Genomic DNA, 19,135 nt, shown 5'->3' on the forward strand with positions numbered 1-19,135 from the left:
TCCGTCCTCCGCTTCATTTTGTGTTGTCGTTTTTTTCTTCAGGGGGGGGGGGGGGGGGGGGGTAGTGACTCAACAGAAGAGGAATGCTCTCCGAGCAAATTGCCAGTTACCCATCCAAACAGTCCTAGAGTGTCGGGGTTAATGATTTCGTGGCGGTGTCACCCCGCAGTGCCGCAGCGGGGGGGGGCGTGGCGAAAGTTTACGGCTAAATCTGGCTGAGCGAAACCTGGCCAACCGTTATGCGACGTATGACATCATTTTGCCACGGAAAGAGAGCTGGTGGAAATTTGCAAGGGGAAGTCAGCTGCCTGGTGCCGGCGGCTGCCATACACCGCGGTCACAGAGGTGTTCTTTCCATTGCTGGGCCCTTTATTCCCTTTCACGTCTACAGCGGGTTTTTAAACGCTGCACATGTGATCAGCTGACGTTTGACGCCACGCAAATCCACGCGGGTGAATCTAAAGACACGCGATCGGCACCTTGTCTTGACCTGGACCTTGGAGATCACAGACCCGTCGCCGAAGGCGCCGCCACACTTTCTGAGCGTAATCTTATTTCGGGGGTTAGTCTCAGGTCATTTAGCAAAGCAAAGCTGGCACTCTCTCCTGATGATTACAGGCTGGCATCGCTCCATCTGTTAAAATAAGTAACGGTTATAAAGCGGCTCCGGAAGCGCACGCCGCTCGTCACACGTGTGCGTGATCCAAATCCCAACGTGGCTATTATTGCACAAGGAGAAACAGAGTTCCGCTCCGAAGAGGCTGCTCCCTCAATCAGGAAAGCAAAGACTGGACCTCGTGGTACCGAGTTTCCATCAGGTGGTTTTGCCCCAAGAGAGTCACCGAAGCGGCGCAGATATCAAATAGAGTCGCAGCAAAGTGCCGGTGATAAAGCGTGGAGGGCCGTCTCCATGGAAACACGTCAGCCCATTCCGCGGTGGGATGAAGTAGCTGGCGTCAGCGCACCTCGTTTCACACGAAGCGACCGACTTCCCGGCTCAAAGCGCTCGGATTCCTCCCCGCTTTAATGGAATCTAAAAAACGCCGTCGCCTTTTAAATTAAGGCTGCACATTCCCAACAGATCTGAGGGCGACGCAAAAAAACAATCAGAAAGAAGTCAAAGCGCTTGTTAGAAACTGGTGACACGGGGACAGATCTGAGGAGGGACAGACGCCCCCCCCCACTAATCATTTAAAAAGTATTTCCTTAAAATTAAACAATTTTACTCTCTGAGAGTTTTGTCTATGTTCTATGGTGGTGCGCTTGGAAAGGGGACACTGCCAACTACTGCCTGGCATGCACACTGCATCACGCCACTCTGTGCCCCTGATTGGTCGACAGCTCCGACGCTAACGTCCGAAGGCTGTTAGCTCAGATCGCACCGGTTTGCTTCAGAACCGGCGACCAACGAGGAGCGGCCGACCATCTGCCATCCTCCTCCTCTTTAAAGCCTCTCAAGCCAGAAAGCAGTGCCTCCAAACACACATGGGGGGGGGGGGGCTAAGCACCTTATTAGTGGACATTACCACCAGACAAATCACATTAACCTCCACGAAGGTGCCGCGGACATACTTCCTGAACCAGAGGGGGTACAAATACATGTCTGAATGACGATTAAGCGATCTGTTTTTTTGACCGCTGCAGCTGCTAGGATGGCGCTCTGCTGCGAAAGCCTCCCCGGGGGGGGACTGAAGGAAGCAGCAGCAGCCACCTCTGGGAAGCTTTAAGCCAAACTAAGAAGCACGTTTGAGTGTCTCTGCTGGCACAAGGGATAATCTCTACCCCCCCCCCCCCCTACACACACACTGAATGATGCTTTATCGATGCTGAGATGTCCAAATAACCGAGTTCATTAAACCGGGACGTCCGGGACAAGTTGACTCAGGGAAGACGGATGAACGTGTAAATGTATGAGACAGCCCATCTGAAGCCTGGACCTTCAGGCTAAATGCTTAATTGCTGTTTATGGACTGGATTGTGCTCTTAAGGGACAACGTAAACAAGACACATCATTACTCAGGGGGGGGGGGGGGGCAGAATTGGACGGCATCGAGGCAAAATGGACATTTTTTCGCCTCTGAGAACCTGTTGCTTTGCGACAAAGCTGCTTTTAATGCGACCCGTCCTGCAGCCATGAAAGGCCTCGGAGTGCAGGGTGCGCCCCCCCCCCCCCACCACTCCGGACACAGTTTGCCAACTACAACAGAGCAAACAGAGGTTTTCTCACAGTTAACAAGCAGCAGAGTGACGGGGATATCTCCAGATAGGAGCGCTTCTCAGACACATCAGTCAAGCTGAACCGAAACTCTCGCCGTCGCAGTCGATGCTTTCGCATCATTTCTTCCCCAGACGCGGCAGATTGGCTTTGAAGGTTTGAAATGTGTCCCTGCAAAGAGTGAGGACATGCACGCTGGCTTTCCGTCCAACAGGAAGGACAACAGCTAGTTAGAATCAGGTTCAGTGCTAATCCGACCGCAGAGGAGACGAACTGGCGGCTCTGGCCATCCGACCCGCACCGCTTCGTTACTTACCAAAGCTATTTACACAAACCTTCAAATCCAGCGATTGTTTACGCGTACCGGGGAACGGAGAAGGGCAAACAAGCGATGGGAAGAAACTCTGCAGGGCCACATTGTTCCTGCAAAGTATTTAAAGCGCTGATCCAGAATGTCAGCGCTCTGTTAAAGCCCCTCCGGTGCAGACCGGCAAAAACCTTCCAGAACGGAGCCAAAGAAAGAGTTATGGCAGCGCGGCGTTATCGGCAGATCAATCATTACTCAGCTAATCAAGAAGCAGGACCGGCGGGTTAATGCTGCCGTCCAAGAGAATGAAGATCCTGCATTTAAATAGGGATGCTCATTCAAATTCTTTATCTGGTAAGGTCAAGAGGTCATATACAGCGCGGCGCGGCGGAGCGACGCGCCGGCGGCATGTGAAAGACCTGGAATCCTATGCAGCCGTATCGGCCGCCATGGGCCGGGGCCGAGGGATTTACCGGGCCTTCGCTTTAATAAATGTGACCGAACACGGTGCACGTCAATGCGCCTGCAGGATGCGCTCGCTACCGCATGCAGACTCGCACAGACCGGCACAGACACAAACGGAAAGCCACACAGGGAAGCATAGAAGGCGTTCCACCTTGGACGTTCCCTGCCAGATAGAGAACCCCCCCCCCCACACCGCTGTCTCTGCCGAGGCCTCAAAAATGTGAAAATGCTTCTGGTTAATTTGGCCAGCGCTGTGATTCTGGGGTTTTTTCTTGGTGTGGATATTTTATTGTTCTTCGTCTCCTTCTGTTGTCCTGAAATGTCTTGTCAAAACATTTTGGAACGGCTGTCGGGGCTCTAAATACGGACGCATTGTGAATCCAGCGCTAATTAGCATGTTGGCTAACTTGAAACAAACAAACAAACAAACAAAATTCTCAAACATTTATTTATACTTTACTTTAGTCATTTAAATGTTACCCAAAAATGTTTCTGTCACTTTTCGGAGAAGCCGACATTCGTCCCAAACAAGACAATCGTCCCAATTCTCACCGAGTTCGTCCGCAGTCAAAAATACACCCCGTTGTGACCGGTCACATGGTCAGTCGGGCCGCGGCGGGCCGAGCCAGAGCAGCGAAGGGAAACGTATACTTAAGTGAGGCACCGTGTGTTTGGGCTGCGGCCGGGACACGCATGTGGCATTAAAGGAACTCTACGCAATAACAAGAAGACCTTTTATCTGGCTACAACAAGCCGTATCCAAATAAGTTCAATCGAACCCGCCGGGACGGCTCCCGGGGGGAACGGCTCAGAACACAACCGCCATTTTCCAGGCTAAAAACTCCCAAATGTTTAGCTTCCTGCTGCCACACAAAAAGACAATGGTGAAATCGGAATGCTTGTCCTTGCTTATTATGAAAGACATTTGGTCGGCGATGAAGTTTACCCAGAGCAGAGATCCTAAAACGGAAAGCAGGACGCGGCGAGGCCGGCGTCTCACCTGAGTCGGTGGCGGTGATCAGCAGCGTGTATTTCCCCAGAGCCTCGCGGTCCACGGTCTGGGTCACGCTCAGCTGGCCGCTGGACGACAGGCTGAAGGCGCCATCGTCGTTCCCACCGGTGAGCATGTAGCTCAGCTGGCCGTTGGCGCCGTGGTCGTCGTCCCTGGCTACGACCTGGAAAACCGAGAGACAAGCATTTCCCGAGTGTCTGAGAACAGGAAGAGCAGCGCAGACAAGAAAACTTTACGGTGAAGCTCAACTCAACTGGGATGAAACCAGTTGAGTCGTATTTCGGTGAAATCCCGTAAAACCCAAATTGTAGTAATCTATCAATAGTTTATCATCAATAGTTTATCATCAATAGTTTATCATGTCAGCAGAATATTTGCGTGGATTAAGTCAGACCACGGTGGTTCTTGGTTTCGTGCCCTGCTCACATGTCTGCACTTATTAGCTTGGTAACAACTAATGTGGTTAAGACATTAACCTATTAAAGGTCTGAGAACTGTCCTTTAAACTCCGCCTTCTTTTCATTCAATAAGTCCTGTCTGCTTCCCGAACTCGAGCGGGTCGGGCATCATTCTTCTTCTTCTTTCTTCTTGTCCCGTGGGGGGTCGCCACAGCAACCCAACATTCTCTACTTCACCCTGTCCTTTGCATCGTCCTCACAACATGTCCTCCCTCACTACGTCCATGTCTCTTCTCCTGGGTCGTCCTCTAGGTTCCCTGGCAGTTCCATCCTCAGCATCCTTCTATTGATATAGTCCCCGTCTCTCCTCTGGACATGTCCAAACCACTGAAGTCCGGTCTCTGACCTTGTCTCCAAAACGTCTAACCTTCACTGTCCCTCTTATTGTCTCATTTCTGATCCTATCCAAAGGTCACGCCCAAGGAGAACCTCAGCATCTTTGGGTTGGACATCATTAACGTTCAGAAAACAACTCACCTGCAGGACATTTTCCGGCAGGTTCTCCAGGTTCTCTTGAACATTGACGGTGTAAGGAGACAGCTCAAACACAGGCGAGCAGTCGTTGACATCCAGCAGCACGATGTTAACGGTTGCGCTGTCCACCCGGGGGCTGCCGCCGCGGTCGGCGGCTTGGACCGGCAGCGAATAGGACGAACGCGCCTCGCGGTCCAGCTGCTTCGCCACCGAGAGGACGCCCGTCACCGAATCCATCCTGAAGTCAGAGTTGGCGTTGCCTCCCGAGAGAGAAAATCGGATTTGCCCGTTGGCGCCTTCGTCTGAGTCGGTGGCGAACACCTGGATGACGTCGGTCCCAGTCAAGGTGTCCTCCTCGATCTCGATGTCATAGATGTTCTGTGAGAAGCTCGGCGTGTTGTCGTTGACGTCCAGCACCAGCATGGTCACGTCCATCGTTGACGACAGAGGCGGCTCGCCTTTGTCTGTGGCCACGACCGTGAGCGTGTAGTTGGAAAGCTCCTCGCGGTCGAGTTCGCCCACCAACCTGACGCCTCCGTCGATCGTACCGATGCTGAACTTGCTACCGAAGGCTCCCCTGAGGGCGTACTCCACGTAGCTGTTGGGTCCGCTGTCGGCGTCCGCGGCCCGGGCGGTGAACACCACCGTGTCCACCGGCGTGTTCTCCTGGATGTACGTCGTCTTCTGCGAGGTGAAGGTCGGAGGGCAGTCGTTGACGTCCAACAGGATGACCGACACCTGGGTGGTGCTGGTGAAGCGGGTCGCGGGAGGCGGAGCCAGGTCGTTGACGGTGATCACCAGGTTGTAGAAGGATTGAGCTTCTCTGTCCAAGGCCTTCTTGGTCTGGAGGACTCCTTCCTCGGTGATGACGAAGTGGCCCTGGGGGTCGCCAGACGCGATCCTGAAGAGGAGCGCCGCATTCGGGCCTGGAAACATTCAGAAAGGAAGGTTAGAAGGAGGAAATAATGGAGACAGAATTACTCTCAACTTGGGTTAGACTGCCTACAGAAGGGAACATTTGGGAAACAGTCAGGAAGACACAATAAAAGTAAAAACTGAGCCATTGTTTTTGTTGACTATTATAATAGCGCTTTCTAGTCTCGGCCCAAAGTGAGAACTTCAAGTCTTCAAGACCCAAATCCTTAAATTTTTCTCTTAACTAGAATTTATGATAATAATCTCCGGAGTTGAGAGAAACATTTCAGCAAAAGTTTGCCAGAAAAAAAACTTTTGTTTTATGGTCAAAACAGTCGCTTTATAATCGTGGCAGTTCATCAAATATGCAGTCAGTCTTCTTCCATCAACAACAACAAAAGATTTTAGATCATATTCATATTTTTCTCCAATGATTAAAATCGGGATTTCTCCGAATCCTGGAGCCAAACTTAAAATAAGTGGTTTTGAAAATCTGCGGCTGAACAGATGAGGCGAGGTCAACCCGTTTCAGCCCGTTTCTTTATATATAAATCTATAAATCTCTGAGGAACAACAGCACGACCTCGGACTGAAAGAACGAGGTCGCATGCTGACAATCGTTCTCCATGTCATTGTTAAATATTTCGTTTTACCACTCGTAGATCTTATCCACATCCATTTCCACAAATTGTCCAGGTGCAACATCTGGCGCCGGCGCCGACGCCGCGACCGCTGTCCTCCAGGCTGACGGTCCGTTCTCGTCACGGCGGCGGCGGCGCGCCGACGACAGAACGGACCGACGCAGCGCAGCTAGCGAACCCTGAACTCCGGCCAAACACTCGAGCGTCTGTGGAAACCTTCCCACACGCCAGCGTGTATTTACAGCACACTTATCAAACGGCTGCTTCCACTCGGATCAAACTCGGCTGGGGGTGGGGGGGGGGGGGGTCGGAGGTCAGGGTTTAGGAAACGCTAACAATGGCAGGTTTTATTTACGCATACGTCTGCGAGGACGACGATGTCAGAGAGACGAGGCTGGTGGAGAACCAGGCGGTGGACTTCCCAGGAATAGAAACGGACCCCCCCACACCGGATCTCCACGGTGGACGGTACCTACCATCGTCAGCATCACTGGCGCCGACAGTGACGACCCCGGATCCAGGTGGCAGACTCTCAGAAACGGAGGTGCTGTAGCTGCTGCTGTTAAAGACGGGGGCGTTGTCGTTCACGTCCATGATGTTGAAGTACACTCGGACGGCGCCGGCCTGGCCCCCGCCGTCCCGGGCCTTCGCCGTCAGAATGTAGTACTGCTGGGTCTCGTAGTCCAGCGGACGGGTCACGTTGAAAACGCCAGTCACCGGGTTCAAGAGGAAGGTCTCGTCCTCGTCCTCTTCATCCAGCGAGTAGGTGACCTCGCCGTTCACCCCCGAGTCGGCGTCGCTGGCCAGGATCGCCGCCACGATGGAGCCTGGAGGTTACAGCGCACGGATCAAACTTACCGTCCTACAGAACCAAGCGGCTTCAATGAATCCACAGTTGGGTCGGGTCGCCGGCACCGGCGAGTCTGAGATCGGCCTGTAAGGTGCTTCGTACCTGGCGCCATGTCCTCAGCGATATCAAACGAATACGTAACACGGGAGAACTTGGGCGTGTGGTCGTTGACGTCTTCGACGGTGATGTTCAGCCTCATGTCGGACGACTGTTTGCCGTCGTCCGCGCGAACCAGCAGGGAATATTTGGAACGCCGCTCCCGATCCAACTTCTTGGTCGCGATCAGGTCACCGGATTCGGGGTCAATTCGAAAGCTGTCGTCCGCCCCGCTGATGATGGTGTACGTCACGAGAGCGTTGGGGCCCTGCAGGGAGGAAATGAAACGCCAGGTTGCATGGAGCACAAATGTAGATTCACGAAACATCAAAACTGGGACTGTTCTTTGTTTTAACGGCTCGGAAATGACCTCCGGAATCAAGCGAGCGGGGCTCGAGTAAAGGAGGCCGATAGGTCAGGTGCAGTTTGCTGAACGTTGTGAGTTCTCAGGCCGCAGGAGAAACAAAGAGCATCTTGATTACGAGCATCAGAGTTCCTCCAGCTGGGAGGAAATCAGGTTGACATGTCTCGTCTCCAGATCAAAGGCTAGTTAGTCCAGCCTGATTGGGAGTCTTCACCGAGACGCACGGGGGACGGAGGAGGCCTGTGGGTCTGAGACGCTCACGCAGCAGATCCCAGATCCAACGTGTTTCCAAATGAGAGCCGGCTAGTCTGCTGCTTGGAAAGACAGGAACGCCAGCGTGTTGACGGAGGACGGAAATGTGCTGCGCAACAATAACAAAAGCATTTAGCACCAAATTAACATTAACATTCTTCTTTTGTTGAGATGACAGAGCAAAAGAAAAAGAGAGACAGACGCGACTGCCGTTCTAGTCGGACTCGCCGTCTTTGGACTTGTTTCTGCACAGACGCAGCGAAACGAGCGTCTGTTACCTCGGACGCCTAAAAACACGCGCGTGACCTCCACGGCGGGGGGCCTCCGAATACGAGAGGAGGGCTGAAAGCGATATGACGGCTGCCGGAGCCTGACGTTTATATTTGTGCCGGGGACAATGAGAGATCAGACGACTGTCTCACCCCCGTGTCTTCAGCCAAAAGAGAAAAAAGCTGCTGCCATTCAGCGAGACGAAGCTCCGGTTACGGCTGGTTAAGAGCGAAGCTAAAAGAGTCTCTTTCCTCCATGTCGGATGCTCGGCACTGCTTTTTGATCTTCCCTGGACAATGTGAAGGCTTATGTAGAGGCTCCACGTTAAGCCGGAGCCGCGTATTGACACATTTACCGCCCCGGTGGACGACGGCGCTCAAGTTGCAAACTACGTTTCACATGTTTCTGCATGCAGGCAACAAAGTAGAGCGGCTAGAAAGTGTTAGCTAAATGCTGCAATAATTGCTGCGCATGCAAGACACGCTCTCAAAAATCAAGCAGTTCTTCGTTTAGGCCAAAAAAATTGGGGACATTAGCATAAAACGTGACCTTGATACTTTCTGTTGAGGCGGCGCTTGTTGCTGTTTAGCATGCTTGCTGCTGTTTAGCATGCTTGCTGCTGTTTAGCATGCTTGTTGCTGTTTAGCATGCTTGTTGCTGTTTAGCATGCTTGCTGCTGTTTAGCATGCTTGTTGCTGTTTAGCATGCTTGTTGCTGTTTAGCATGCTTGTTGCTGTTTAGCATGCTTGCTGCTGTTTAGCATGCTTGCTGCTGTTTAGCATGCTTGTCCTTGATGCTAGCATATTTTTATATTCATGCATGAAATGGGTAATGTTCCGGCGAAAATTGGCTAAAATGTTTTCGTGTGTGCTGAAAACGTCGACTCACGGTTACCGTGGTAGCGAGCATGTGCGCGTGCTCGCTATGAACGTACTTTTTCTTCCGGGTTTAGAGCGTTTCTGACGGAGCTGTTTGAGACAGAAATGACGGACGCTGTCCTGCAGCATCTGTTTGCTATTTTGACCAAAGACTGGCACAAATATTTCATATAAATGCCTGAGAACTGCGTTAACTTGTGGAAAAAGGGTAGAATATGTCACCTTTAAGAACCCGCGTATGAATGTAAGGACATCAGGTTCATGACTGAGCTGCTCCGACATCAAGCCTCTCATTGCTTTACCAGAGAACCGTGGAGAGATCCAGACCCGGTTAAAAAAAAAGGAAAAGAAAATGAAACAAGCAGCATGGAGCGAGGTTCTGCTCATCTAAGAACCCTGCTGTCATCAATCAGCGGCTCCAGATCTGGCAATCCCATCAGCCACCTAAGCTGCAGTCCGGAAACCCACACCCGCGGTTTGCCAATTAATTTTTCAGATCGGGTTCAAAGTGAGAGCGATGGAGGTGAGGGAGCGGTCCGACGCGGAGCGGTCCGACGCGGAGCGCCGTCTATTCATCCATCATTGTAATGCACTCATCATGTAACTCGTCCTGTCTCACTCTCTTTACTAAACTAACTGATCACACACTCATTCCAGAGCAAACACACTCCTCGCCCTCTTGACCTCCTTTGCAGTTTGACTCCTTTACGGCTCTCTGAAGGCGCCGCGGGTCGTTGGGGCGGACCAATTAAACGGTGGCGTTTCCAGACCGGAGCAGAAGGAAACTCATTTAGCAGACGGGTGGTTTTTGGGAGCACACGGGTCCTGCGAGGCGTTAGAGGTGTGAAGCAGACAGCGCCGGCTGGGATAGCGAGCTTCCTGTGTGCAACGGCCACGGGCGAGCGAGCCAATCAAAACAGGACGCTCAGGAAAACAATGTGTTGTGAGCGGGAACCGGCTGAACTGCTGCTTAATCGGTTTGGAATGCCCTCAAACTGAGTAGGCATGTTTTTACAGCGGAGGCGAAGGCGTTTGGAACTCACGAGGAGGTTGCGCTCATTTCTGGAGGCCTCCTCAAACTCTTATTGTTTTTAATCATGAAAGGTTGTTTTTCTTTTTGTTTTTTTTTACCTGTGAGGTTAGAGTTCTAATAAAAGACGGCGTACTTCTTTCAAATGAGGTGAAGAACATTTTTCTCGGAGGCCTCGTCTGACTTTGGACAAATGTCCAAAAAGCTTTACGTCGATTTTCTTTCAACCTTTAAAGCAACCTCTTCCTTTTCCCGGGGTATGGGAGGGGAAAAAAAGAAGAAGAAAGGATGCGTAGAAACAGCGTTTTAATAGCCTCACACATGAATCCCACATGTACCACTGTTAAATTGGATGGGATCATTATGATGTCAGAATCTGAGCGTGTCAGCTGGCCAACAGCTTGCGCTCTTGGCTACTCAGCGCTGGTTCACACATGTGGCTTTCTCAACGAGGGCTTCGGATACGTTTTGTACGCTTAGTGTCAGCAAAACTTAAATTTCCTGCGTAAGGATGTGGGCAGCGACTTGGCTGCCCGGGTAACTGGCTCCAAGCGAGCCACTTAGCAGCCTCGTAATAGCAGCTCTGACATTTGGAGTAAGCAGCTTCTGTAAAAATGTTGTCTCTGTGATTTCTTTCCAGGAAGCGCAACGTGGCTTCCCCTCAATTAAGGCCTTTAAGAATCCCAATGTCTCTGGACTTATTCTGTTGCTACACGCGCATGAAAAGGACGATTGTGTTTGGACAAATGGCTCCAAGCCATACGGTTCATGTCAGAGCGAAATGCTTTTTAAAAAACAGATGAGGAAGCGGTAGGCATTGAAATACTGTATACACTTAGCCTTTCAATATCAAAGCTGAGAGCCCTTTAGCGGTGGAATACAGAAAAGAATCGCACGACGACCTTTAAATCTCCCAAATGAAAAGACGGACCTTTCCGGTTGGGAAGTTTATTGCAAAAGTCTTCAGAAAAAGGGCCAGAAGTGAGAAAACGTTTCTCACATTCGAAGCAGAGAGAAGAGGGTGAGGTAACAGCTGCGCAATAAAAAACTAAAAAACGCGCAGCCTCGTAATTTAACATTAAAATGAAGTCCACGCTCTCTCTCTCTCTGATCCCCCTCTTCTCTCCGCTTTGACTTTTTCCATCCACTCCGTCTGTGTCCTTTGGCGTTGGCGAGGGACCGCAGACGCTGGCGTAGCCGGCGGGACCTGTCTTTGGCTTGCTTCGGTATTTAATGTCAATTTCCTGCCTAACGTAGCAAAAGACGGCGCCTTAAAGGAATCGTTGGTGAAACCGGTGACTATACGGAGACGCCCAGAGCCTGGAGGTGAGGCAGCACAATCTGCCTTGGTTGGTGTTGTCAGGTGCGTTGACAGGGTTCAAGGGTTAAAATCTCCAATTCGATGCAACGGTAGCGATTACTCAACGGTTTACAATCTACGATGAGTGAAGCCTGGACGGGAAACCGATTACCCATGTAGGCTAATTCTCTGCTATTCGCAGATGACGTGATTCTCTCTGCAGCCGAGTGTGACGCACGGACATTTCAAAGTCCGAGGTCTTCGTTCCAGAAAAACGTTGGATTGCTGCCTCTGGATCGTGAAGAGAAGCGTTGAATCAGACCCTCGGGACGCTCCGGAGTTAAGATCTGATTTAAATCCGAGCCCTGACGCAAGGCCATGAGCTCTGTCGTGACCAAAACGATGACCTCATGGACACAAGCGGATGGAATCAGCTTCCTCCATTGGGTGGCTGGGCTCAGAGATAGGGCGAGAAGGTGGTTTAATCTGATCAGGATGCCTCCGCTGCACATGGGATAGAGGACCTGAGGGATTACGTATCTAATCTATCCCGGGAACGCCTTTGGGTGCCTCGGCCTCAAAGACCCATATCAATGTATCGCGGTTCCCACACCATTGGAATGGGAAATCTATCCTGAAACCAGTGGAGTGCAAAACGGCCAGAGGGAAGTAGAAGAGCAGCATCGACAGAATAGAAACTTGGGGAGCCATTACCTCGTCTGCGTCTGTGGCTGTTAGCTGCATTATCTTGAACCCATCACCGATGTTCTCCTCAATGGTCACATCAAGAATATCATTCGGGAAAACGGGCGGGTTGTCGTTGACGTCCTGCAGCGTGATCTCCACCTGCAGGGGAAGAAAAAACACAGAGTTTCCGTGAAAGCTCTGCCAAACTGGGCCCGTTAGCTTAAAGCATCCTGGCTTTCAGCTAACGAAGAGGCTGCAGAAAGACCACGGAGAACGACAACGGAGAACAAAGACCACGGAGAACGACAACGGAGAACAAAGACCACGGAGAACGACAACGGGACGTGAGGCGGACGTTGCTTGTGGAGCTTACGGGTCGTCGACTGCTCACAGATCGGCTTTGAGCCTCTTTAACATACAGACTTACAGCGAGTGAAATAGGAAAGCAAACTAACTGGAGCTCAGGGATTTTCACTTTCATGTCTTTGAAACTATAATAAACACGGATTACAGTCGACCGCAGACCCCCCCATGTAGACAAACTTCGTCCCGTGCAGCGAGTCCGGCTCCGAAACGCCAGATTTCATATGAATGCAGCAGCGGTGAGGCCGAGCCCTATGATTAGATCAAGAATTCAAGTAAATCAAAGTGACATTTAACTTTTCCTCATGTACAAACGCCCGCTGGAGCCCGCTTAGGGAACGCCAGTGATCTCCTACCGCACTTGGAAGATCGGCGTCCTCGCTCGAGGTTAACGCGCTTCAACTATTGAATATCTGGGCATCCAATTCCGTGATTATCTGCCTCTCGGCTAACGTGCGCTTCCGACTCTGCGGCACCGACCAAGTCCCCAAAGAGGACCCTCACCTTGACTTTGCCTCCCTTCGACGAGCCCTGGGATTTAACATGCGGAGCCGTTGCTCCCAATAAACGGGAATCGGGCGTCTGTCAGGGAAACCACCGATAGCGGGACGACCACAGCCAGGCTACCGTCGGAGGGAAAGTGGAACCCTGAGAGTCAGATGTTCTTAAGCTGCAGCCCCCTCCGCCTCATCCACTCGCCCAAATATGCATTTCAAAGCCAGTAAACACAAACACCCCTCGCTTTGGAATCGCAACAGACATTTTGCTGCACGTTCTCCGTTTATTGCCTCTATAAATACAGAAAAGGCGTGTTTAAATCCTCCAGTGATCGGATCTCCATTAATGTTGACAGTGATTATGGTAATTCTTGTTCCAGGCATCACAAGACGCCCCCCACCTCTGTTTCACGACCCCCCCGTGAACCACATGAACCACGAAGGGCCGTCAAACGGGTGGAGTGGGCGGAGCTTCTCGAGGCTCACATTTCCCAGCGGGCATTTGGAGAGCAGACAATGGGCCTCGAGGCCGTGGGACCACCAAGGTGGGGGGGGGGGTCAGATACAGCTGCTTATTCATAGCCCACCGCTGTCAGACGAAAGAAGAACAAAACTTAACCAGAGACGACCCAGAACTAAAAGCTTCAGGGAGACGTGGCTGAAACGGAGTCCGAATCGAGCGGTCCAACCGGCGAGGACGGCGCCTACCAAACCCCGGAGGATTGTGTCCGGGGGGGGGGGGGGGGCAACAACGTGGAAGTCAAACAAAGATGGCGGCTGGCGCCGGAGCCCAGGGACCGGGGCAAAGTCAACAAACGATGAATATTTATTTCCCGCCCTGCGTGTCCTCCTTGATGTGTAAATAATGCACGGCCCACTTCTGAGGAGCGAACTAATTAGGAGAGAAGCGCAGTCGAGAGAAATAATTACGCCTCGTGCTTCCAGTTTGCATTACGCAGGTTCCCACGGGAGCGGGAAGCATATCAAAGAAGTTTGGTGGAAAAACTCAGAGGAGGAGGAAAGAAGGTCAGGAGCGAGGAAGGCTGAGGGGGGCGGGGCCTCTACCTGCCTGCCCCGGTGAAACACATTCGTTTACAAGCTGGCGGCTTGTGTTGCACCGGCTACCGTTTCGGGTGCTGCTCTCTGGCTGCCAGCGCTTCATTATTCATGTTCATGGCGCCGCATGAACGATTCACGCATCAAGCCGTTCCCGAGCGCCGTCGGTTACGAGACCTCGGGCGAGGGAAGACGTTTGGGAGGCCGGAGAGCTTCCTCCCGTCGGCCGCGAGGAGCGTCCATCTCCGCCGCTTCAGAGGTAGAGCTAGAGAAACTAGATCCGTCCTGTTGCCGCGTCGTCCGGTCGCATTTCGCATCGATAAAAAAACGCTTGCTCGCCTCCAGGCAGACAGCAGACATGAAAGCCCCGACGTTCCACCTCAGCAGTAACCGAATAGAACGAAATGTGTCTTCCATCCAGCAGCAAAGCAATATCCACAGCAGGGGGGGGGGGGGGACCACGGTCCGGTTTCAGCCGAAGGTAAACGCATCGTCTGAGCAAAGCGTTTCCCGCTTCAGACCAACTCGCACTCGCAGCTCTGCCAAGTCCGTGTGCAGACAGGAGGACGGGGAAACCGATCCGGAGTCTGAGCACGGCGTGGGCCGTCGCCGATGAACTCGCTTTCCTTTAATAACCGGTAGAGGGCCTGATGAAGCGGATGAGTAGCATGGTCGCTGCGCCCAGCATGAGCCTCGGAGTTAAAAAGGTTCAAATCCCCATCATTAGCATAAATATGTCTTCCACACCAGACGATGCTAACCGAGCGCCGCGTGAGGCCGAGGTCGGACTTTAAACGCTGAGTTCATCCCGTCGTTAAAGCCGGAGACGGGCGCGGCGCCTGCGGGAAATAGTCGTGGCCCGACGGCCGATTAGACGCCGTGGCCGAGGGCGGGGTCGGGTTCCTCTAAGACCCGATGATTTGTTTCATCCATTTCTCACTGATAATAGAAAGAGAAACAATTCCAACACTTCATCATTGTCAGAACCAGAATCTCGTGCCGGTCGAGTCCGTTTGTCACCAGCGGTGAAACACGAACGCCGAAAGGACGTCGTCAAAGACAATCGGCATGGATCTGACCGACTTAGAGGCGTGTAATGAATAAACGACCCAAACCGATCCAATCTGAGGCGGAATGTTTGTTTCACAACGACAGGACGGTCATCGAACGCCTCAGCCGGGCCTGGGCGACGAGGACGGTCCCTCTCAGGCTGGCGAGCAGCGGAGCTGAGAAGCCACCGGACAGAGCGCCCATCCCGTCCAAACGCCGACGGCGAGGCTCACACAGGTCGGCGTGGATGCCAAACAAAGTCCCACAGCTGCCTGGATGAACCCGAAAAGTCCCGGGAGCTTCCGGCCGCACTTTGTGCTCGTTTAAAACGCAGACTTCACCCAACGCCACCTAAGAAACGGCGTGCCGTACGGAGGAATCAGTCATCCTGGATTACTGACCGTCTAGGAAAAGCTTAAACTCTCGTCTGGGTTTGCCTCGCCTGATCGGAAAACCGTCTGGCGTGATCCGTGCACGTCTGACGATTGAAAGAAGAGTTGGAAAAGTGGGACCGGGGTGACGAAACGCCACATTCAGCACAATTAGGTTCCAACAGCTCCAGAGACGTGCAGACAAAGACCGTGAAGGCGTCCATTTACTTCCTGCTCTCCAAACTGTTTGGAAGAATCTAAATAGACTCTTGGAGTTTAAGCCTCGGCGCTCTAACAGCACTAAATAATTAAGACAAGGTCAAAGCGATCTCTTCCATAGGGCGCCTTTGACACGCACGCAATCGCCACTGGCTTGATCTGTCAAACAAATGCCCGGAGAGCGATTCATCTTCCAACCGCAGTCGTCGGGATCGGCAACGTGCAAGCGCGCTCCGGAGACTGGAATTTGTGCCTGCCGGAGATGGGAATGTGCCCGGGAAAATATCAGACAAAGCTGGAAGGCAGCCAAACCTCAACACACTGCACAAGAGGGAAGTCAGGATGCGATCACATCCTGCACAAGTGCCCCCCCCCCCCCTTTAAATCCACGGCAGTGCCATGGAAAGAAAAAAATATATAGCATGAGTGGCTAAAAGGAGACAAAACAAAACAGGCTAGCCTGCGAACGATCAGGGAGGACCTCGGCCTCGGGGGGGGGGGGGGGGACAACAACGCCAGACAAGTGGCTTTAATGAAGGGGATCGCTGTCCTCTCAGAGGACCACTTCACCAACTGAACGATCGCTAGTCCACAGCGGGGCCTCCTGGAGACGCTCGCATCCCCGAGTGCTTCCGGTGCGACATTTCATCCAGAAGAACGAACGAGCCGGACCGTCGCTCCAGACGATCAGCCCACGTGGACATCGCAGGCCGGTCGCCGTGTCCAGCCGGGAGACGGCGTCCCTGCGCTATAAGGAAGCAAAACTTTTTCCTCCGTTAGTCAACCCGGGAGATTTAAGTTTAATTAGACCTCGTGCAAGATCAGAGCGGAGCTAATGGTGGCAAGACAAGATTTAGCTCTCCTTAAAGCCGGAGCACAATACAAAGGCACAATCAGGAATTAGCATAGCCTATTAAATTCAGCAATCTGGATCCCTGGGTGGAAAAAATAAGGTTAGAAGAACATCAAAACAAACATTTCCTCCATGCGAGATGAAAGGTAGAAACAAAATAATTAGCCAATTTGTGAAGCGTACGCTTCGAAGGGTAAGAAAAGAGCTTTTCTTTTTATCAGCTATCGGTTTCCATGTTGGTGCCCCCGACGGAGTCGGCGGCCCTATCGTGCCATTCTCTCTATAATTACCTCCAATTACGGAATTCAAACCACACGGACCGAGGAAAGGAGGAAAACACAGCACTTTGTTTGTAATTGCTCAAAAGTAACCTTCAAAATAGAACAAAAATGTGATTTCTTAAATTATTTCCGGCACTAAAAACTCAGAAAGGCGCTTAAATGAACAACATTTAACCAAAAACAGTGTTAGAAACTTAAATATTTGCATATTTCACCTTCTTTAGGGAACATTTTGACTTGCAGCATATTTCATTGGTTAAAAAAATCATTCTTTAACTCTCTGAAAGCGGTTAGAAGAGCTTTGCGTACTTTTTTTTAAACTTTATGGCGCCACATCGTTGTCTTTGTCTCGTAAATGACATTTTCTCTGCCGACGTTCCCCTGAAACGACCGGCTCCTAATTACGGTGGTGTTTTCCGACAGAGAGACTCTAAATGATCTCGGGCTGAAGCCGGAGCTGCGAGAGGCTTTAAGGAGGGCGTCCGTCCCAGAGCTGCCGTCCACCGGTGATAAACGAACGAGATTTAGACGAGCCGAGCGGACGAGGAACGCATTAGCGAAGGATCTCTGTCTGGATCCGACCCGATTATTACGGAATCACATCTGCGATGACATCTCCCCCTCGCCGGCAAGCTCGTTCCTCAGCCGAGGAATCTGGGTTGTCCCCGTGGTAATGATGTCTGATTCCATTATCAATCCATTGGCTCTGGCTTCCATCACGTCCAGGGGCTCGGGTAGCATCAGAGGGAAGGGAGGCTCCCGCGTAGCTCGCATGTTAGCGTGCTAATCAGAATAAGAACGCACAGAAACATCACGACAGAATGCCAGCGTCAGATCCACGTTCAACTTCTGAACTCGAGCCTGAACTCTAAACATGATTTGTCTGCAGAGCTCTTCAGGCTGACGGGGGGGGGGGGATATAATAAATGACAACCAGACAGAACCCAGGAAGTGAACGCCTCCGCCAGGGCAGCTCCGATTCTCCGTGATGTCACGAGGAGGGAGCGTCCCGCGACGGCCGGACCCTGAAGTCCCGTCCCTGGAACCTGGATCCCATTTGGATCATTATGAGCTCAACCGTTATTCAGGGAAAACAGCATCTCAGCGGTTTTCTTTGGGATCCGGATCAGCTGTGACTCGATCCTGGTCTGCTGTTTTATTGTTGACCCAGAGTCGCCCTATAAATTCAGACATCCTGTATTATCGTCTCCAGAATACGACTTGGATCCAGATCAATAGAGCTCATCAGACAATCCGCTGCAGAAACCTGGAGCTTTGTCTTTATTTATCGTCACACTAACGGCCAACTTTGACTTCATGTCGCTTTGAACGGCCGCGAGGAGGCGTGGAAGTCGGTCAGGAATATAAGTGCATGTGTGTGTGTGTGTGTGTGTGTGTTGGGGGGCAGAATCCAGCTTTAATCCAAAACAGGACTTGGATTGTTGTGTGAAAAGCTGCAGCCCCCCCCCCCCCCCCCCCCCATGGCTCTGTTTATGTGAAAGACATTTTGCGAATGTTAAGGTTGGGATGTTGGGGTGGGGGGGGCATATAGAGTGTGTGTGTGTGTGTGTGCGTGAAGGGGGTCCAGCGGTAGTCGGAGTTGTGGCTGACCCGTGCCCCTGACGGTCACGCAGCGCCCCTGCTGACGGCACTAAAATAACTCAGAACTATTTACGGATCTTCTTTCCGACCTTTATTCTGTTTTCTGTATGAACGAAATGAAAACCTGCAAAGAATTCCGCATCTGTGTCGACGAGATGCGGCGAGAAAATCAACCGCAAAAGGGTTTAAATCGAGACGCGATCAAGCAACCAGTTACAGAGGAGGGTGGGGAGGGGAACGAGCTGCTTGGCGGAGGTTTGTTCATTATTTAGGCGCCGCTGCTCGACGCTAATGCTAGCCATCGTGCTAAACGGAATGTTTCCATTGCTCAAGGGATGCTAATATGCTAACATCACACTGAAATTCCACCATCATCTGGTTTGGTCTGAAAACGCACACATTATGAGGGGCAAAAACAACAACAACAAATAAACAACCTAAATGATGAATTCAACATGAGGCGCTGCTAAAGAAAAAGCTCTGCTAAACAACTGGACAATGTGGGACGGCCTCTCCCGGCGGCGGGGAGGGGGGGGGGGCATTGTGATCTTTTTCATCCTCACACACACAACGGATGAAAATGCAGACTGTGCACCAATCACACGGAGCGCCACCGCATGCTCATTCAT

At 51.8% G+C, this 19,135-nt stretch overlaps 1 protein-coding gene across 1 annotated transcript in view; it reads right to left on the reverse strand.

Annotated features, from left to right (window-relative positions):
- The window catches only part of fat4 (FAT atypical cadherin 4), a 69,238-nt gene that overhangs the window by 19,946 nt on the left and 30,157 nt on the right, over positions 1-19,135 (reverse strand). The window contains exons 2-6 of the mRNA XM_068740645.1: positions 12,242-12,373; positions 7,440-7,701; positions 6,964-7,314; positions 4,935-5,857; positions 3,988-4,162 (exon numbers count right to left, since the gene is read on the reverse strand). Of these exons, the coding sequence (XP_068596746.1) occupies positions 3,988-4,162; positions 4,935-5,857; positions 6,964-7,314; positions 7,440-7,701; positions 12,242-12,373 (1,843 nt within the window). The remainder of the gene's footprint in view (positions 1-3,987; positions 4,163-4,934; positions 5,858-6,963; positions 7,315-7,439; positions 7,702-12,241; positions 12,374-19,135) is intronic.

Source organism: Brachionichthys hirsutus, chromosome 6 (genome assembly GCF_040956055.1).
Source record: "Brachionichthys hirsutus isolate HB-005 chromosome 6, CSIRO-AGI_Bhir_v1, whole genome shotgun sequence".
NCBI classification, from domain to species: Eukaryota; Metazoa; Chordata; class Actinopteri; order Lophiiformes; family Brachionichthyidae; genus Brachionichthys; species Brachionichthys hirsutus.